General features: G+C 43.0%; 1 protein-coding gene across 6 annotated transcripts in view; it reads right to left on the bottom strand.

The window, feature by feature from the left end:
- ADAM23 (ADAM metallopeptidase domain 23) overlaps nt 1–15204 on the bottom strand; it is a 206767-nt gene that overhangs the window by 179171 nt on the left and 12392 nt on the right. For all 6 annotated transcript variants that reach the window (XR_016441987.1, XM_090044822.1, XM_090044819.1 and 3 more), the window contains exon 3: nt 121–197. Coding sequence is in view for 5 of the 6 variants with exons in the window: in XM_090044822.1 (XP_089900948.1) it covers nt 121–197 (77 nt within the window). In the remaining variant the exon portion in view is untranslated. The remainder of the gene's footprint in view (nt 1–120; nt 198–15204) is intronic.

The raw sequence follows: 15204 nt of genomic DNA, 5'->3' as shown, positions 1-15204 counted from the left end.
GGAAGCTTTTAGTTTTCCCATGCTCATAGAATTCCACATGCCACAGCTTAATACCTTCTCACATAAATTGCTGTACAAAGTCAACTTCAAATAACAGGGAACCCACAACTGTACACTTACTTATTCAATGCGAGGTCAAGGATGAATTTGGAACCAAAGGCCTCAATCTGGAAACTTGCCTGGGCCAGATGTACAACCTGAAGACACGAAAACAAAATAAGAATCTTTACCTTTTATTTTTCTATATGTTCAAAACAAGTCAAAGCATTAAGTGAAGTCTGTATACAACATAAGCAACTTCATTTATTTTTAGAATGGCAAACTATAATAATTTTTAAAAATGATGAGGACACTTAAAGCCTAAGATATTGCCTCCTATATCTTCCAATTATACACACTGGTCCAATAACAGTTACTATGTCACTTCACAATCACGGAGAGAGAAAAAAATAAAATATATACTCAAATATAAGACAAGCTTTCCCCTTAACTATCATAGGGGGGAAAGCTCCTCAACTTACATTCACATCTCATTAAATACACGGTCTATCATTAAACTGCTGCCAAAAGCAGCATGTGCTCATTAATGGAAACCAACTACGAAGTGGATGAACTGCATCCAACAGTGAGCATGACTATAAGACACATGGCCCATATTAGGCAAACATACTGATTTTTTTTTTCAAAAATATTTATTTCTATATATATACACAACTAATATATATACACACACACATAGACATATAACTCTACCTTTAACATCCCATCATGTAACTGCTGTGGTTCACTTGGTAGACCAAAAACACACTTACAGTTAAACTATTTTAGTGCAGTTAAAAAGTTCGCATCATGCACCCATCACCATTCTCTTGAAAACATCACAGTTTCATAAAAGGCTCCCTCAGTTCCCTTCCCCCTCCCAAACTGTCCTCCTGTTTGTCCAGTCCTTTCACTCGTCTTTGTGTTCATTGTTGTCATCATTGCCATTCCCCACCGTTCTCCTCGTTGCTCTCTTCCAAGGGCTTCCCTCTGAGAAGCCTATGCCAGTCCCCTCTCTTCCATATAAGGTCACCTTCTCTTTCCCTTCATCCTCTTTGGTCTTCCTGTAGTACCACTACATTTCACTCAGCCCCATTTTAATACAGTCCTCAACTGTGGGGTCTGAGTGCCTGCTTATGAGCAGGTTTCTGACCTTCCACAGGGTGTGCCTGAAGCAAGAGATGAACTGATTGAAGCGAGCTGTTGGGGCCCCTTGCTGTTTTGGCCAAGTGCCCATAGAGGACCACTTACCTGGTCAGGGTTCTATAACCTGTCACCAGCAGAAGTACACATACTTTCTTCCACACCTCTGGCGAAAGTACAGTCACAGAAGAGGTAGTCAATTGTTTCCGCCTGCCACTGACAGGCTTGCCTCGGGCAATGGGATGGACCTCCATGCCCTTCATTGTTTTTCCACACCCACAAGGGGAGTGCCCAATGAGTTGCTTGTCAGTTCAAGTGTCTATGCTCCTTCTGCAGGTCCTTGTGGAAGATTCGATCCACACAGCCTGGCAGGTGTCACCAGGTAGTAAAGTCCATGGGCAATATGATGTCTCTTGCTCTTACCACCTCCTATATCTTGCAGTGGTTCACCAGGATTCCTAGGGCCACATCATGCAGTTTGTACTTGTCCCAGAAGCATTTCAGGACCTCGTAAAACTATGGGGACACCATGGCCCACAGGCTCCCATTGGTCATCATATACTCCTGCCACTGTCACAGCAGCTACCCTGCAAAACACAAGGTGGGCTGTTTTGGATTCTGCCCCTGTTGCCAGTTTACAAACCTGGCTCATGTACTCAGCCCAGAGGACCAGTAGGATGTCTGGCATTCCCTCTGCCTCGAGATCATTTTGTTTTGTACAGCTTGGTCCTTGCCACTTTCTCCAATGCTAAGTTCTAAAGGAAAACACAAATGGCTCTTTGGATTCTGTGGATGACTTGCTCCAAGGGAGAAAACACTGGGTCAGTGTATAAAAGCATTAGGAGTGGCACCACCTCCATCAGCACCATGCAACCCCAACTGATAGGCAGCATACTAATTAGAACCTACCACAAGGTTTAGTAAAACCCATTTGAATAAGATACCTAGTAATACCCAGTCCCCTTCAGTGCCGACTCTTTTTCAAGGCATGGTGATCGTGTACATTTCAACTTCTTCACTCCCACAGCTGAGCTGTGCCTTTCTTTCCCATTTCCAAACATTCCTATTCCTTCACTAGCCTTAAATAATCAGGCAAACATCAGCAAACAGAGCCCCAAACAGTTCACCCAGAATCCTTTTGTTGCCCCCTCTCTCAGCCTGTCGCAGTATACTTAATGTGGCCACAACATCCATGACATGGACCCAGACCAGGCTGCCCTGCACCTCATCTACATATAAGTTTTTGGAGGATCCCAAGACAAGTAATTATGTGGGGCTAATTAGCACATGGATCCTTTTTGGGGGGAGGGGATGAATCTGAAGTCATTATACATACTGAGCAATGCTGAGCTACGAGGTCAGCATGGCTAGAAATGCTGTTGACTCTGCTGAGGCCTGGCCCAATGAACTATACAGTAAATCATGAGCCTTTTGTTTTAGACCACTATCAAGCACAGTAAGACTCCTGGGTCAGACAGCATGCCCAAGGCGTTTTACCTGACCTTTACCTGGTGGGCCCGGACCTGCTGGAGCTCTTTTGAGAGCACCTGCAGGAGGGCCGGCTGTGAGCGGGGATGGAGCAGGGCCTCGTGACTCTCCTGTACAAGAAGGGTCTGAGGGAGGAGCTGAAGAACTGGAGGCCAATCAACCTCCTGAACTTCAACTACAAGCTGCTGGCCAAAGTCTTGGCCAAGTAATTTAAATCTGTCCAAGTCATCCATGAGGATCAGTCGTACAAGATCTGGGGAGACAGATCCACGGAGCCCAGGTACAACTGACACGCACACTCCAGCTGTGCAGGGAGAGAAGGCAGACCATCACCAGCCTAAACTGGACCTGGAGAAGGCCTATGACAGAGTGTCCAATCAGTTCCTGTTCCAGATGCTGGAGCAGGTGGAAGTCCCCACAACCTTTGTCAAATGGATCAGGATCCTCGACAAAGAAGTGAGCAGCGAAGTGCAGATCAACAGTTTCCTGAGTGCCCAGATCGCGGTGGAGTCAGGGGTCCGGCAGGGCTGCCCATTCTCTCTGATCCTGTTCATCTGTGCCATTGAGCCCGTAGCCAGCACCTTAGACAGAACCCAGGGATCTGGAGTCCACATCCCAGGAAGCAGCAACCTAGAGGCCAAGGTCCTGGCCAACATGGACAATTCAAACATCCTGTGCCAGAACAGGGGGTCGGTAGAGAGCATCCTGGCACATGCACAGGTGTACAAGGCATCAGCAGGGGCCAAGCTCAATGTGAGCAAGAGCACCTGCCTGGCCATGGGCAAGGTCAAGGACCTGGAGTCCATGCGGGTATCTGTCCTCTGCGAGGGGGTCAGGATCTTGGGGATAGATTTCGACCCAAAGCTAAGCGGCAGGACAGCGTGGGAGAAGACAGAGGCAAAGGTAAAACAGAAACTGGGGCTGTGGTGCATGTATCCCCTCTCCATGGGGTGGGGTCGCATTGTGGAAGGTGGTGGTGTTACCGGTGCTTCTGTAGACTGCACTGGTCTTCCTCCCCTTCCGAGCGTGTCGCCCACAGGATCCAGAGGGCCATGCGCATCTTCTTCTGGGGTTCCAGATGGTAAAAAGTCACCCGGAAGACCTTATACAAAGATGAGAGGGTTGGAGGCAGGGGCATACCAGACATCCTCCTGTTGCTGTGGGCCAAGTATATGAGCCTAATCTGCAAGCTGGTGACAGATGCAGAATCCAAAACCGCTCATCTCATGAGGTACTTTGCAGGACACATTCTGAGACACTGGGGGTATTCACCCTGACTAGCCATAGACCGTAGATAATGGATGCACCGTGGTTCTACGAGGCCCTGAACCAGTGCCGCAGTGTATTTGACCTGCAGAACGCAGGCCCAGCAACCATGAGAAACCACAGGAAGTTCCAGGAGACAGTGAAACTAAGGGACACCACGTTGCCCACTGCCCACTTTTCCAGCCTGTCTGTATCTGCCTGAATCCATTCTCTGCCCTCCAATGTGTCTACTTTGCCCCATAATTTGGTATCAACTGCGAATTTGGACAGTGTGCTCACCACGCCCTCATCCAAATCACTGATGAAGATATTGAACAGCATTGGCCACTGCCCACATCTTTCCAAGTCAAGACCGACTTGTCCTCCACCACTCTCTGGCTGCATCCCACTAGCCAATTAGCCACCCACCTAACCATATCATTCTCGATAAACCGATAGTGTATAGGTACCCACAGTAATTTGCTCGTATTACATGCACACACACACATACATATTTTAAAGGTGTATTTATGAAGTACCTGTTCTGAAACTTGCAGCAGTTTCAAAAAAGGTAAACTGCTGGCAGGAAAGAGCGCTGGGGCCAGGTAACCCCATGCAGGTGTTTGTCAAGTTTTCTCTTAAAGACCTCCAAGGAAGGGGAGAGCACCACCTCACTTGGAAGCCCATTCCAGACTTTGGTAACCTTTACCGTAAAGAAGTTCTTCCTACTGTTTAGTTATATTCTAAATCTGCCCCTGTAAGTTTGTGGCCATTGTTTCTAGTTACTCTAAGGGGTGCCTTGGTAAACAGAGCATCCCCTATACCTTGCTGCCGCCATAATGAATTTGTAGATAGCCACCAGATCCCATCTCAGCCTTCTCTTACAGAGGCTGAAGAGATCCAGGTCTCTCAATCTCTCCTCATAGGACCTTTCCTGCAGGCCCCTAACCATACAAGTGGCCCTCCTCTGGACCTTCTCAAGGTTACCCACATCCGTCTTGAAGTGTGGTGCCCAAAACTGGACACAGTACTCCAGCTGCGGCCTTACCAGTGCCACATAGAGGGAGAATATCACCTCCTTAAACCTGTTCATGATGTGAACACCTATTAATGCATGATAGAGTGCAGTTAGCTCTATTGATCACTTTGTCACACTGTTGATGAATGTTCATCTTTTGAGTTGACTATAACGCTGAGATCCCTTTCTGCTGCTGTGCTGCTTAGAAAGTCATCTCCCAATCTGTATGCGTGTTGGTGATTCCTTCTCCCCAGATGCAGTATTCTGTACTTATCTTTGTTAAACTATATCCTATTTAGTTCTGTCCACTTTTCCAGCCTGTCCCTATCTGCCTGAATCCATTCTCTGCCCTCCAGTGCCCTATAATTTGATGTCATCTGCGAATTTGGACAGTGTGCTCACCACGCCCTCCTCCAAATCACTGATGAAGATATTGAACAGCACTGGCCACTGCCCACATCTTTCCAGGTCGAGACCAACCTGTCCACCACCACTCTCTGGGTACATCCCATTAGCCAGTTAGCCACCCACCTAACCATATCAATTCTGGATGAACTGATAGTCTATAGGTACCCATAGTAATTTGCTCACATGAAAATTACTACATATTTTTTTTCAAAGTCAGTGTTTTCAAATGTGCCCCTCACTTCCATGTGTTCAGGGAGAGCAGCATATGACAGTAGGGTGGGGGAAGGGGCTACAGTTGGAAGAAGTTAGGGGGTCAGAGAGTAAGGGGATTACCTGAACCACAGGACTTATTTCCCTTGCTGTAGCAGTGGGAAGGGGACGTTCAAAGCAAAACGTTCAATAATTAGATTCTATGCTGGAAACTTATAATAAATTTATAAATTTTGCATATATAGAATCGAATTTTTAAGGGTCATGTTATATTCCAGGTCGTTTTATATTCAAGTAAATATGTTAGTTAACAGTGGTAGTCTGAAGTCAGGTAGGAAAGCTTCGGCCTCATAAAAGCTTATGAATCTCTGATATAGTTAGTCTATAAAGCTGCATCTCCACCCTAACTTCACAAATCATGTTTTCTTAATAAAAATAACCTTTAAAAATGCCTGAATGTTTTTCTTTCCATAATTGGGATTTATTCAATGAAAGCACAAAGAGTAGCTACTGAAGTATACCATGCTGCATTTGTAATTACCTCATAGAGCTCATTAAAATGAATCTTATTAAAAAGAGGCTTGAATAATTGCTGTGCTTATGATGTACATACAAAATTACAGCAAAGGGTGCACTACCCAATATGTGGGACTTCAAAATAAGTCCCTTTATGCTTAAGAGCTTTGCATTTGTTGATGTATGCACTTATGCTACTTGTTACCATATCTCTCGATTCACAGTACTCACTAAGCCAATAGCTACTCCCCAATCTGGAGCTAATTTTAACTTTAAATTAGATCTAGCTGTCAGAATGCCCTCAATAATTATCCTCTAACCTGAATTCACATATTGTTCTAACCGGGCTAACAATATCTGAAGCATATTCAAGTGTCTTTAAAAAAAAACAGAATTACAACATATGATCCAGGAGTATAAGAGAGGAGTATTATTGATGCTGTTTTCTCAAGAAGTCCAATAATACAAAAAACCCAAGATCAGTAATTCAAGTCCTGAGCTTTCTATCAAGTTATGTTAATTAAGACGAATTTTATGTTGGGTGTATGTTCATGACAAAAGGCATATTCAATATCTGCATATACATTATAGCATGTCATAAAAGCTGTTCTATCTAATTTCTGGCATAACTTACCTACATCCAATTCTAAATTCCATCTTGATTGAACCCCCAAATACATAAATGTACTGTATGTATTTTCGCAACATGCCTTCATTTCAGCCTTAAGACCAGTCACATAGAGCAAAGAAGATCCACACACCTGTACATTATTGTCATTCCAGGGGATTGCACCTAATGGAACAGTATTGCACTCAGACACTGAACTACCACTTGCATGCCTAACAAGAGGAATAGGATACAGCCGTTAATTTCTGTGGTCCCAAGTTTAAATTAACTTGATTTTTAAGGAAACATTAGCATATTTTTAATTTATTTTCACCTTCACTAAGTTAAGGTTGTCTGAGTGCATATTTTAATCAATCTAGGTTTTCAGTGCTTGGTTTTGAAATAATTACAACATTCCTAATATATTTAATATGCTTTCTTCCCCTTTTGAAATTCCCTGTTTTTTATTTTATCAAAACTTTTATACATAACCATTAAATAAAAAGCCCCCAAATGATACTTCCATTAGTTCTAATGACCTTAAAAAAATCAACTTCATGTATTTTTAATGAATCTTCTAAGGACTGATCTACCAGGAGACCAAAGCAGCACTAAGTACCCCAATTACAATAGCCAGCTAAACTAAGTTTACAACTACATTAAATCCACAAAACACTGCCAGAGTTTAAATGTACTAGTGAAATGATGATTTGATTTAGAGGGACCTGCTATAGTAACCAATGGACCAATACTCGAGGGGGCAAGGGAAGCACATCCATTTAGCTCAAGCATCTCTGCACTTTAAAGGCTCCCTATGCTCCTGTCCCATCTCTCCTAATAGTGCTGGCTTAGAGTGCAACGGAGTAAAGGCCCTAGTTTTTAATTAATTGTAACTCAAGCTAATTAATAGATTTGCCTTTAAATTGTCAGAAAGTTCATTCTCCACAAAAAAAATAAATTAAGTTTAGCGAGAATGTTGCATTTCTCATACAAATCCAAGCCTGAACCCATGCTTTGGATAACACAAAATTCAACTATCATCATGTATTCCAGAGCACCACTTTTATAACACACACACATTGCTTATTACTTGCATTATGATCTGGAGAGTTTAAGCAGGACTTACATAAAGCAATGCATTGGTTTCAGTTCCAGAGGCATTAGTCTTGTCAAAAGCAAAATTCTGGCTTCACCTACAGTGAAATAAACACCTTGTTTTTATGTATTAGTCTAATCACATCAATCCCATGCAGCAGACATGAGTCAGTGATTAGGTCACCCTAATGAATACTAAAATAGTATTTCAACCTAGCAAGTTATTTATTTTTACACACACACACACACACACACACACACACACACACACACAGGCTGTGCGAAGCTTCGGTTGCTGATTTGATTCAGAGGACATTCAGCCCGATTCGGAAGGAAGACCCATTAAAATATCCAAATCAAACCCAAAGCCTCTGAATCAATTTGGAAAAGATTCAGATCAGCCCAGGAGAGGCAGGCACAGGCAGGAGGCTGCAGGTTCTCCCATGGCTTCTCTGGCTGTGCCTGCCTCTTCCCGGGCAGAGGGAGCCGCAGGAGAAGCCCCCATGGCTGCCCTGCCGGACCCCATCCCCCACCTGGCACCAGCTTCCTAGCACGCACTCACTCACTCAGTTAATCAAGCCCCACACTTACCGACTCCAGCAGCAGTGATCGGGGCCTCTAAGGGCTCATGGCGGAGTCCCCCAATTGGGGATCGCTCCTCTTCCAGCCCCACCCTGATTGGCACCTGCACAGCTTGGCAGAGCATCACATGCTGTCTGGGAGCTACAGTGGCTCCAGTAGTCAGCCAGAGCCTAGCAGTGCACAGCCTCAGTGGCCCCAGCTCCCAGAAAGTGCACAGCGAATTGTTAAGCCATGCTGCACCTGCCCCATGGGGCAGCTGCCATGTGGGTGCCAGACAGGAGGGGTGACCCCCAACTGCCCCCACTGCACGGGGCGGGGAAGCTCTGCCATGAGCCCTCAGAGGCCCTGATCCCCATTACTGCAGCCAGTGAGCACGGGGCTTTTTTTTTTTTTTTTTTTTAAAGTGCTGGGAGGCTGGGGCAGGGCAGGGCAGCCATGGGGGCTTCTCCCTCAGCTCCCTCTGCCTGGGGAGAGGCAGGTACAGCTGGAGAAGTTGTAGGAGAACTGCAGCTGCCTCGCTGTGCCTGCCTCTCCCTGGCCGATCTGAATCTCCAAATCAGCACGAAATCTCCAATTCTGATTCAGCCAAATCAAATGGGGACAGCAATTTGAATCACCGAATCGAATCACTGTCCTCTGAACCAGGCGAATCCGAATAAAATACTTCCCTAATCACACAGGCCTCACACATACATACATAATGTATGTAAAAATAAGTAAGTTGTTAGGTTGAAATAAGATATATATAATGTGCATAAAATAAAACATATAATATATAAAACATACATCTTTTATATAAAATACAAAAAACAAGTATAGAGTGCTTTAGCCATTATAAATTTATGTTGTGTTCTGCAGGGAAGGAAGGGGAAATATTTCTGAAGATTGTTTCATGCTACTGACTGTCTCCCTCCCTTTTATAAGGGACAATGCATTAACCCCTATAGTGTGAGATGCTGCCACACCTCTATAATATCTCAGTGTTCTCACATCCTATGATATTACAGCACTGTACAATACTAAAGGAGCTAAACTATCATTTTGAAAATGGTTTCCTTGTAAATACATGAGTCCAAAATATGGGAAAGTAGGGTGGCCACTGGTCCTGTTTTATACTGGACCATTCTGTATTTAAACCCTTTGTTCTCCATCTTTTTTGGAATGAGGAACTGTTTGTTGTCCTGTTTTTCAGTTAATTGGTAGAAATACATGTCAATCATTTGTCCTCACAAATTGGCTGTGCCTAGATGTAAGGCAGTGCTCAGCCAGGAGGAGCAGGTATATGAGCCAGCTGGGGTGGGGGTGAAGAAAGGGAGGTGATGTTTTTGTTGTGGCCCTGCCCCTTGCTGCCGATTGGCTAAGGGCCCCAATGCTCGCTGACAATTGGCCATGGAAGTCACAGTCACAACTCCACCCCTCACTGCTGATTGGCCAAGGGGGCCAGTGAACCCACTCCTCAACAAAGGGATATCCTGTTTTCTGGGGATGCATTAGCGCCTACCCTATGGAAAACCTATGTCTAGATTCAAACAAAAGTATACCTATAATACTTTGCTTTTAGGACATATTTGGAATGTTTTCATATCTGTCTATAAGAAAATTTGCTTTTATTGTATTTAATTATATACAACACACCATTTAATAATTATTCCACACCAGGGAACAATTTATATTCCCCTAAAAATCAGCCCTCCACAATAGAGGTGTGCTTTAAGCAGGAACGCTGGGTTTCTTCTCTGGAATAGAAGCCTGAAGATACTGCATTGCAAAATGACTGCCAGCTTCTTTCTCAGCAAGAGGGACAGTGTCCCACATTAACCCTTTCACAGCCACTCAGCTTATGGCTGAGGGAGAAGCCGGCAACCATTCTGCAACACAAAGGCCACATCCAGACAAGAGTAGCCATGTGGTATGTGGCACCGCAGACAGAGCAGCACACAAGGGGACAGTGCACACCACTCAAAACCAGAGCCTGGCCAGCTGGAGCAACACTCCAGCTGCGAGACAGGCTCTGAGCAGCAAGATCACCACTGCTGCAGCCCCTGGAGGCCCCCAGGACCCCAGGTAAGGCTGCAGGGCCAGCCCAGTGCTGGCCCCAACCTCCCTTACCTCACCCAGGGTAACCTGCCACACACCGGACGGCATGTGGCACAGGCATTCCCCGGGGCACAATCAGCAGTGGCACAAGGTGTCCCACTACTCGCTGTTCCCAGGGAACCAAACATCATACTCTTGTGGACATGGCCAGACTCTCCATGAAAAAGCCAACTCTGTGACTCTGGAAAAATCATTATTTCTATGTTCTGCCTTCCAAAAACAAAGTGCATGTCTTATTTGGAGGGGGGAATGGGGGGAGGGGTGATATGCATGAAAATAAGGTGTGTATTACTGGGAGTGTCCATGTGTGCAGAAAATATACGATATTCTTATGTGCACATACGTACACAATATACGTACACAATATACATACACATTCAGAAACCTATATTGTTATAAATAAATAGACACAACAGCAAAGACATGCAGAGAAAGCAAACACTGCCTGTCCTTCATAAATGCTTGTTACAATGACTACAGACTACTCTAGCTGCAAAGCTGCAATGGTACATTAAGCTTCTCTGCAGCAAAGTGCTGCCAATCGAATCCAGGGGAGTTAGCCCAAAAAGTAATCAGATGTTCTTTTCAATTTTTGCTGTCCCCAAAGTAAAATTCTATAAAGGTCCCTCCCCTACTACTCTGGTAGCTCAAATACTGTGACATTTGGGGTTTTTTGTTTTTTTTTCCTGTGAGAGATTCTTGGCACCAGACATGTTCTGAGAACAGTGCTGCAGTCTCTTTTATGCAGTAGAACCTCAAGTGTCTCTCTCCTCCCTTTATCTATCTTAAGTTTTATTTAAATATAAAGACTTATTTAAATAAAAATAAATTTAGAGTACATTTAAATTTAAACGCATAGTCCATGAAAAATACACACACACTACACATTCACACTATTTATATACATATATACTTTCACACTATTTGCCAGTCACTGTGAGTTAATGATTGAAATTTAATGGAAACCTTCACATTCTATATATATATATATATATATATATATATATAAAATTCCATTAAATTCCAATCATTAACTCACAGTGACTGGCAAATATATATAGTGTGAATTAAGGACAAAATATTAGGCTGAACTCAGTCTGTGACACACGGCAGCAGAAGTCCATCTCAATGCAATCCGTAAACTTACTTTTAATGTGTCTTCACCATACACCATATGCATTATAATTATATGCTGCTGAATATGAATTTCATTTGTCATTATAAAATAAAAAAGAGTTTAAAATCTATGACTTTCCTTGCAGGCCAGTGTATCTAGTTCAAGTTTATTCTCCAAGCAGTCCTAGGTAAGCATTTTTCAAAGGATAGATATTTACCAAGCACACTTACACTTCACACATATTATTTAACCAGTCTAACTGATTTCTTAGCTCTCTTAATGTATATTGGTTCAATATGGACTGTAGCACTAAGCTTGCTGCTTTGGGAAGTCCATGTGTCCTAACAGCAGTTCTGGCTGATCATGGAAGGGCCAGATGCTGTTTTCCTTACTTGAACCAAACTCCTTAGTTCTCTGCTACAAGAAGTAAAGGTCTGTTTCTGTATTTTAAAAAGTAATATCACTATTATGACCACCACCATGCCTTTTAAAGAAGGCAAGATGATCAATTAGCTGTCTACCTTCAGAAGAGGATTCCAGGTGCTGGATCCCACACAATCTTGATCACAGACTAAATTCTCAAGAAGTGCTGGATTCCACACATCCTTCTAAATTCTTAGCATTTCCTAATGGATAGCTCTAACAGCTCTCAACTCAACATGCAGGTTTTTCTGGATCTTCCATCTGAGGTGCCTAACTCTCCCAATTAATTATATAGAGAAGCATGATTCTTCTAGTCACCCCCCTGCCGCAAGGTACCTAATTTTCAGATACTACAACTGTTATGCTGGAGGCACTCAAGATGCCTCTCCGAATCTTTTCCCCCAGTGCTTCTCTGGATCTGGTCCCATGTCTAACAATGCAGCCGTCAGTGAATCAGGGTGACGTGAAATAAACTGTGTACAAGTTGCCTATTCTTCTTCTACTGACCATTAGTTTAATTTTAATAGACTGGTGAACAACCAAAATTATATATAAAGTATGTTTCCATATGCTGAAGCCTTAGTTATTTTGATCATGACTAATGAACTGTATAAGTTTATATATTGCTAAACAGCGAGTGCATCTACACATTCATTAATGTGCAGTAATTACAGCACATCGAGTTTAGTACCTGTGGGCACATTTACATGTGTTCCAGGGGAGTGGGGGGGGAGGGGGAACCGCTCTAATTAAAGCACCACCACATCTCGTGTATCAATGTCCCCACACTTAAAAATGGCAGCAGGGGCACTTGAATTAAAGCATGTTCAACAAGCTTTAGTTCAAGCACCCCCACCGCCATTTTTAAGCACAGGGTCACTGATACACAAGATGCAAGAGGCTCCTGGAGCATGGTAATTGCCATGCTGTAGCAGACCCGATTAACTGAGTCTGCTCCAATGCACAGGAATTCCAGCACATTGGAGTAGGCTCCACGGTCGTGTATAGACGCCCTGTAATTGCAGGTACCACCTTAATGCGCCATAATTGGCACTACTGTGCATTAGCACCAGTGCACACTTTTTTGTTGACACTAATGCACAGTAGACTAATTCTACTGCACATTAGCATGGGTTTTGCCTGCCACGCTAATGGTCAAAGCGTCTTATGTAGATACACCTAGTAAAACTGAAAGTTACGCTAAGTTTTCTTAATCACACTAAGCATCTTTAAAGAGAAATATAAAGGGGGAGTAACTTTGTTAATACGACCCTGCAAGAAAATCATCCAGCCCAGTGAGAAAGGGATGAGAAATCAGTACTTCAGTTTTACAAGGACATACATGTTGGCTAACTGACAGCTGGCTGTGCAGCCCAGCACTTCACCATGTTGGCTAGGTGTTCCTAAGCTCTGTCCATTTTGGCCCGGGGAAGTTCAGAGGAGACTGCCCTGCCAGTTCCCAGAGGTTACCTGGACCCATGTGTAAGGAGTTCAGGTGCTGCACTGGGAGCAAATGTGCATGGGGCCAGGCAGAGCCAGTGGAGTAGCCTGAAGGGGGGGGACAACTGCATTCTTTTTTACAATAAAATATAGTAATTAATTAGTAACATTAATAATTATGTTTATAACATTTATACCATATTTATATTAGTTTTTGAAGTGGTGTGCTGCTAAATTCTGAAAATGTATGGAGGGTTGTTTGGAGTCTAATAAAGTTGAGAACCACTGACCTATGCACTTGATCAAAGCAAAACTGGAAGAAAATACAGGGAGGCCCAGAAAGGAGTTGCTGCTTATCCTCCCCAAATGTATATAGGTACGTATTTCATTGTATTGGGCAGCAAGACAGGCACTTGGATAAGCATGCATCTTGTGCTTGGGATGCAAACAAAAAATAAAGGGGTCTGTAGACATGTCCCCTACCTCTTGTCAATAGTCAAGCTGCCAATGTACTTGTAATCCAGGTAACAGCCCTGAGACGGCAAACATTTCAGAGAAGGGACCATTCTTCTTCAGCATTAAGAAAGCATCTAGAATACAGACTATGCTACCACAAATAAAAGAGTTTCTGTAGCTCCCGGGACACCATGCAAGTATTTATTCCACCCTCAGATATCAGGTTTAAAGGTAGGAAGTCTTACTCACACTCAACTGCTTTTTAGATCCCTACTCCTGATTCATTCATTCAGGCCTTGAATGGAAATGGCATGAGGTTGCATTTGGCCCTTAAACAAGGGAACTCATGGCTCCTCATGATTTTCTTTGCTAGACTACCACTAACAGTATGTTATTCCACCAACAAATATCAAAGGTGCAAGGATACTAGGGAGTCATTTATACAACTCAAATTAGGTAATATCAAATGCTGTCTTTACCTTGCAGGTAAAACTGAAGGTTTTAAACAGGGAATTCAACAGGGTGTATTTGATTTATATCAAATCGATTTTAAAATCATGATTTTAAATCGCTGGTCAGGAAGCCTCAATTTAATCACTGTTTTCTATAAAAAAAGTGTGTTCTTGTTGTTTGATATCCTTTATACATTTAACTTCTTGAAACTTCGCACTTTTAGAGAGAGGTAAAGGCTTGACTTTTGTGTACACAAACTTGCAGAGAAACAAGAGGGCTGATAGGTAGGTAATCAGCTCTGCTCTCTCTCATCTTCATATACTGCTGTTAACAAGGATATTATCTCTGGAGACACAAAGCCAGTTTGAGAACTGAAACTAAGTATCTATCATAGGGATGCTTAATGGGATCTGCTAGGACTGAGCCCTGAGTCCCATTGGGTACAGTGGTGTTCTTTAATCTTTATTAATCTGTAGAGGAGTTCCTGGGAACCCCATAATATTGGGCCTCTAATATAGTTTATGGCCTCTTGTGACCTAGTTATAAGACTCTTCTAAAAGGTTACATGAATATATTGTCCCAAATAACATATAATTAGAAGTTATAATCCCTATTCCATGATGATATCTTTGAGCTTTAATACATCTTAAATTAAACCATCTTTATATAGGTTTATTTTTTTAAGAAAGCACCTTAAAATGATTAAATCAAAAAATCTGATTAAAAAAATCTGATTTAAATTTAAAAATTCATTTTTTTTAATCGTTGATTTTTCATAGACATTAGAGCTGGAAGGGACCTTGAAGATCATCAAGTCCAGCCCCCTGCCCCAGGGGCAGGAAATCAGCTAAGGTCAAAGGATCCCAA

This window comes from Crocodylus siamensis, chromosome 4, assembly GCF_052110815.1.
Source record: "Crocodylus siamensis isolate JL-2025a chromosome 4, ASM5211081v1, whole genome shotgun sequence".
NCBI lineage: Eukaryota > Metazoa > Chordata > Crocodylia > Crocodylidae > Crocodylus > Crocodylus siamensis.
Note: the sequence above shows the minus strand (reverse complement) of the source record. Positions and strands in the feature narration are given on the sequence as shown.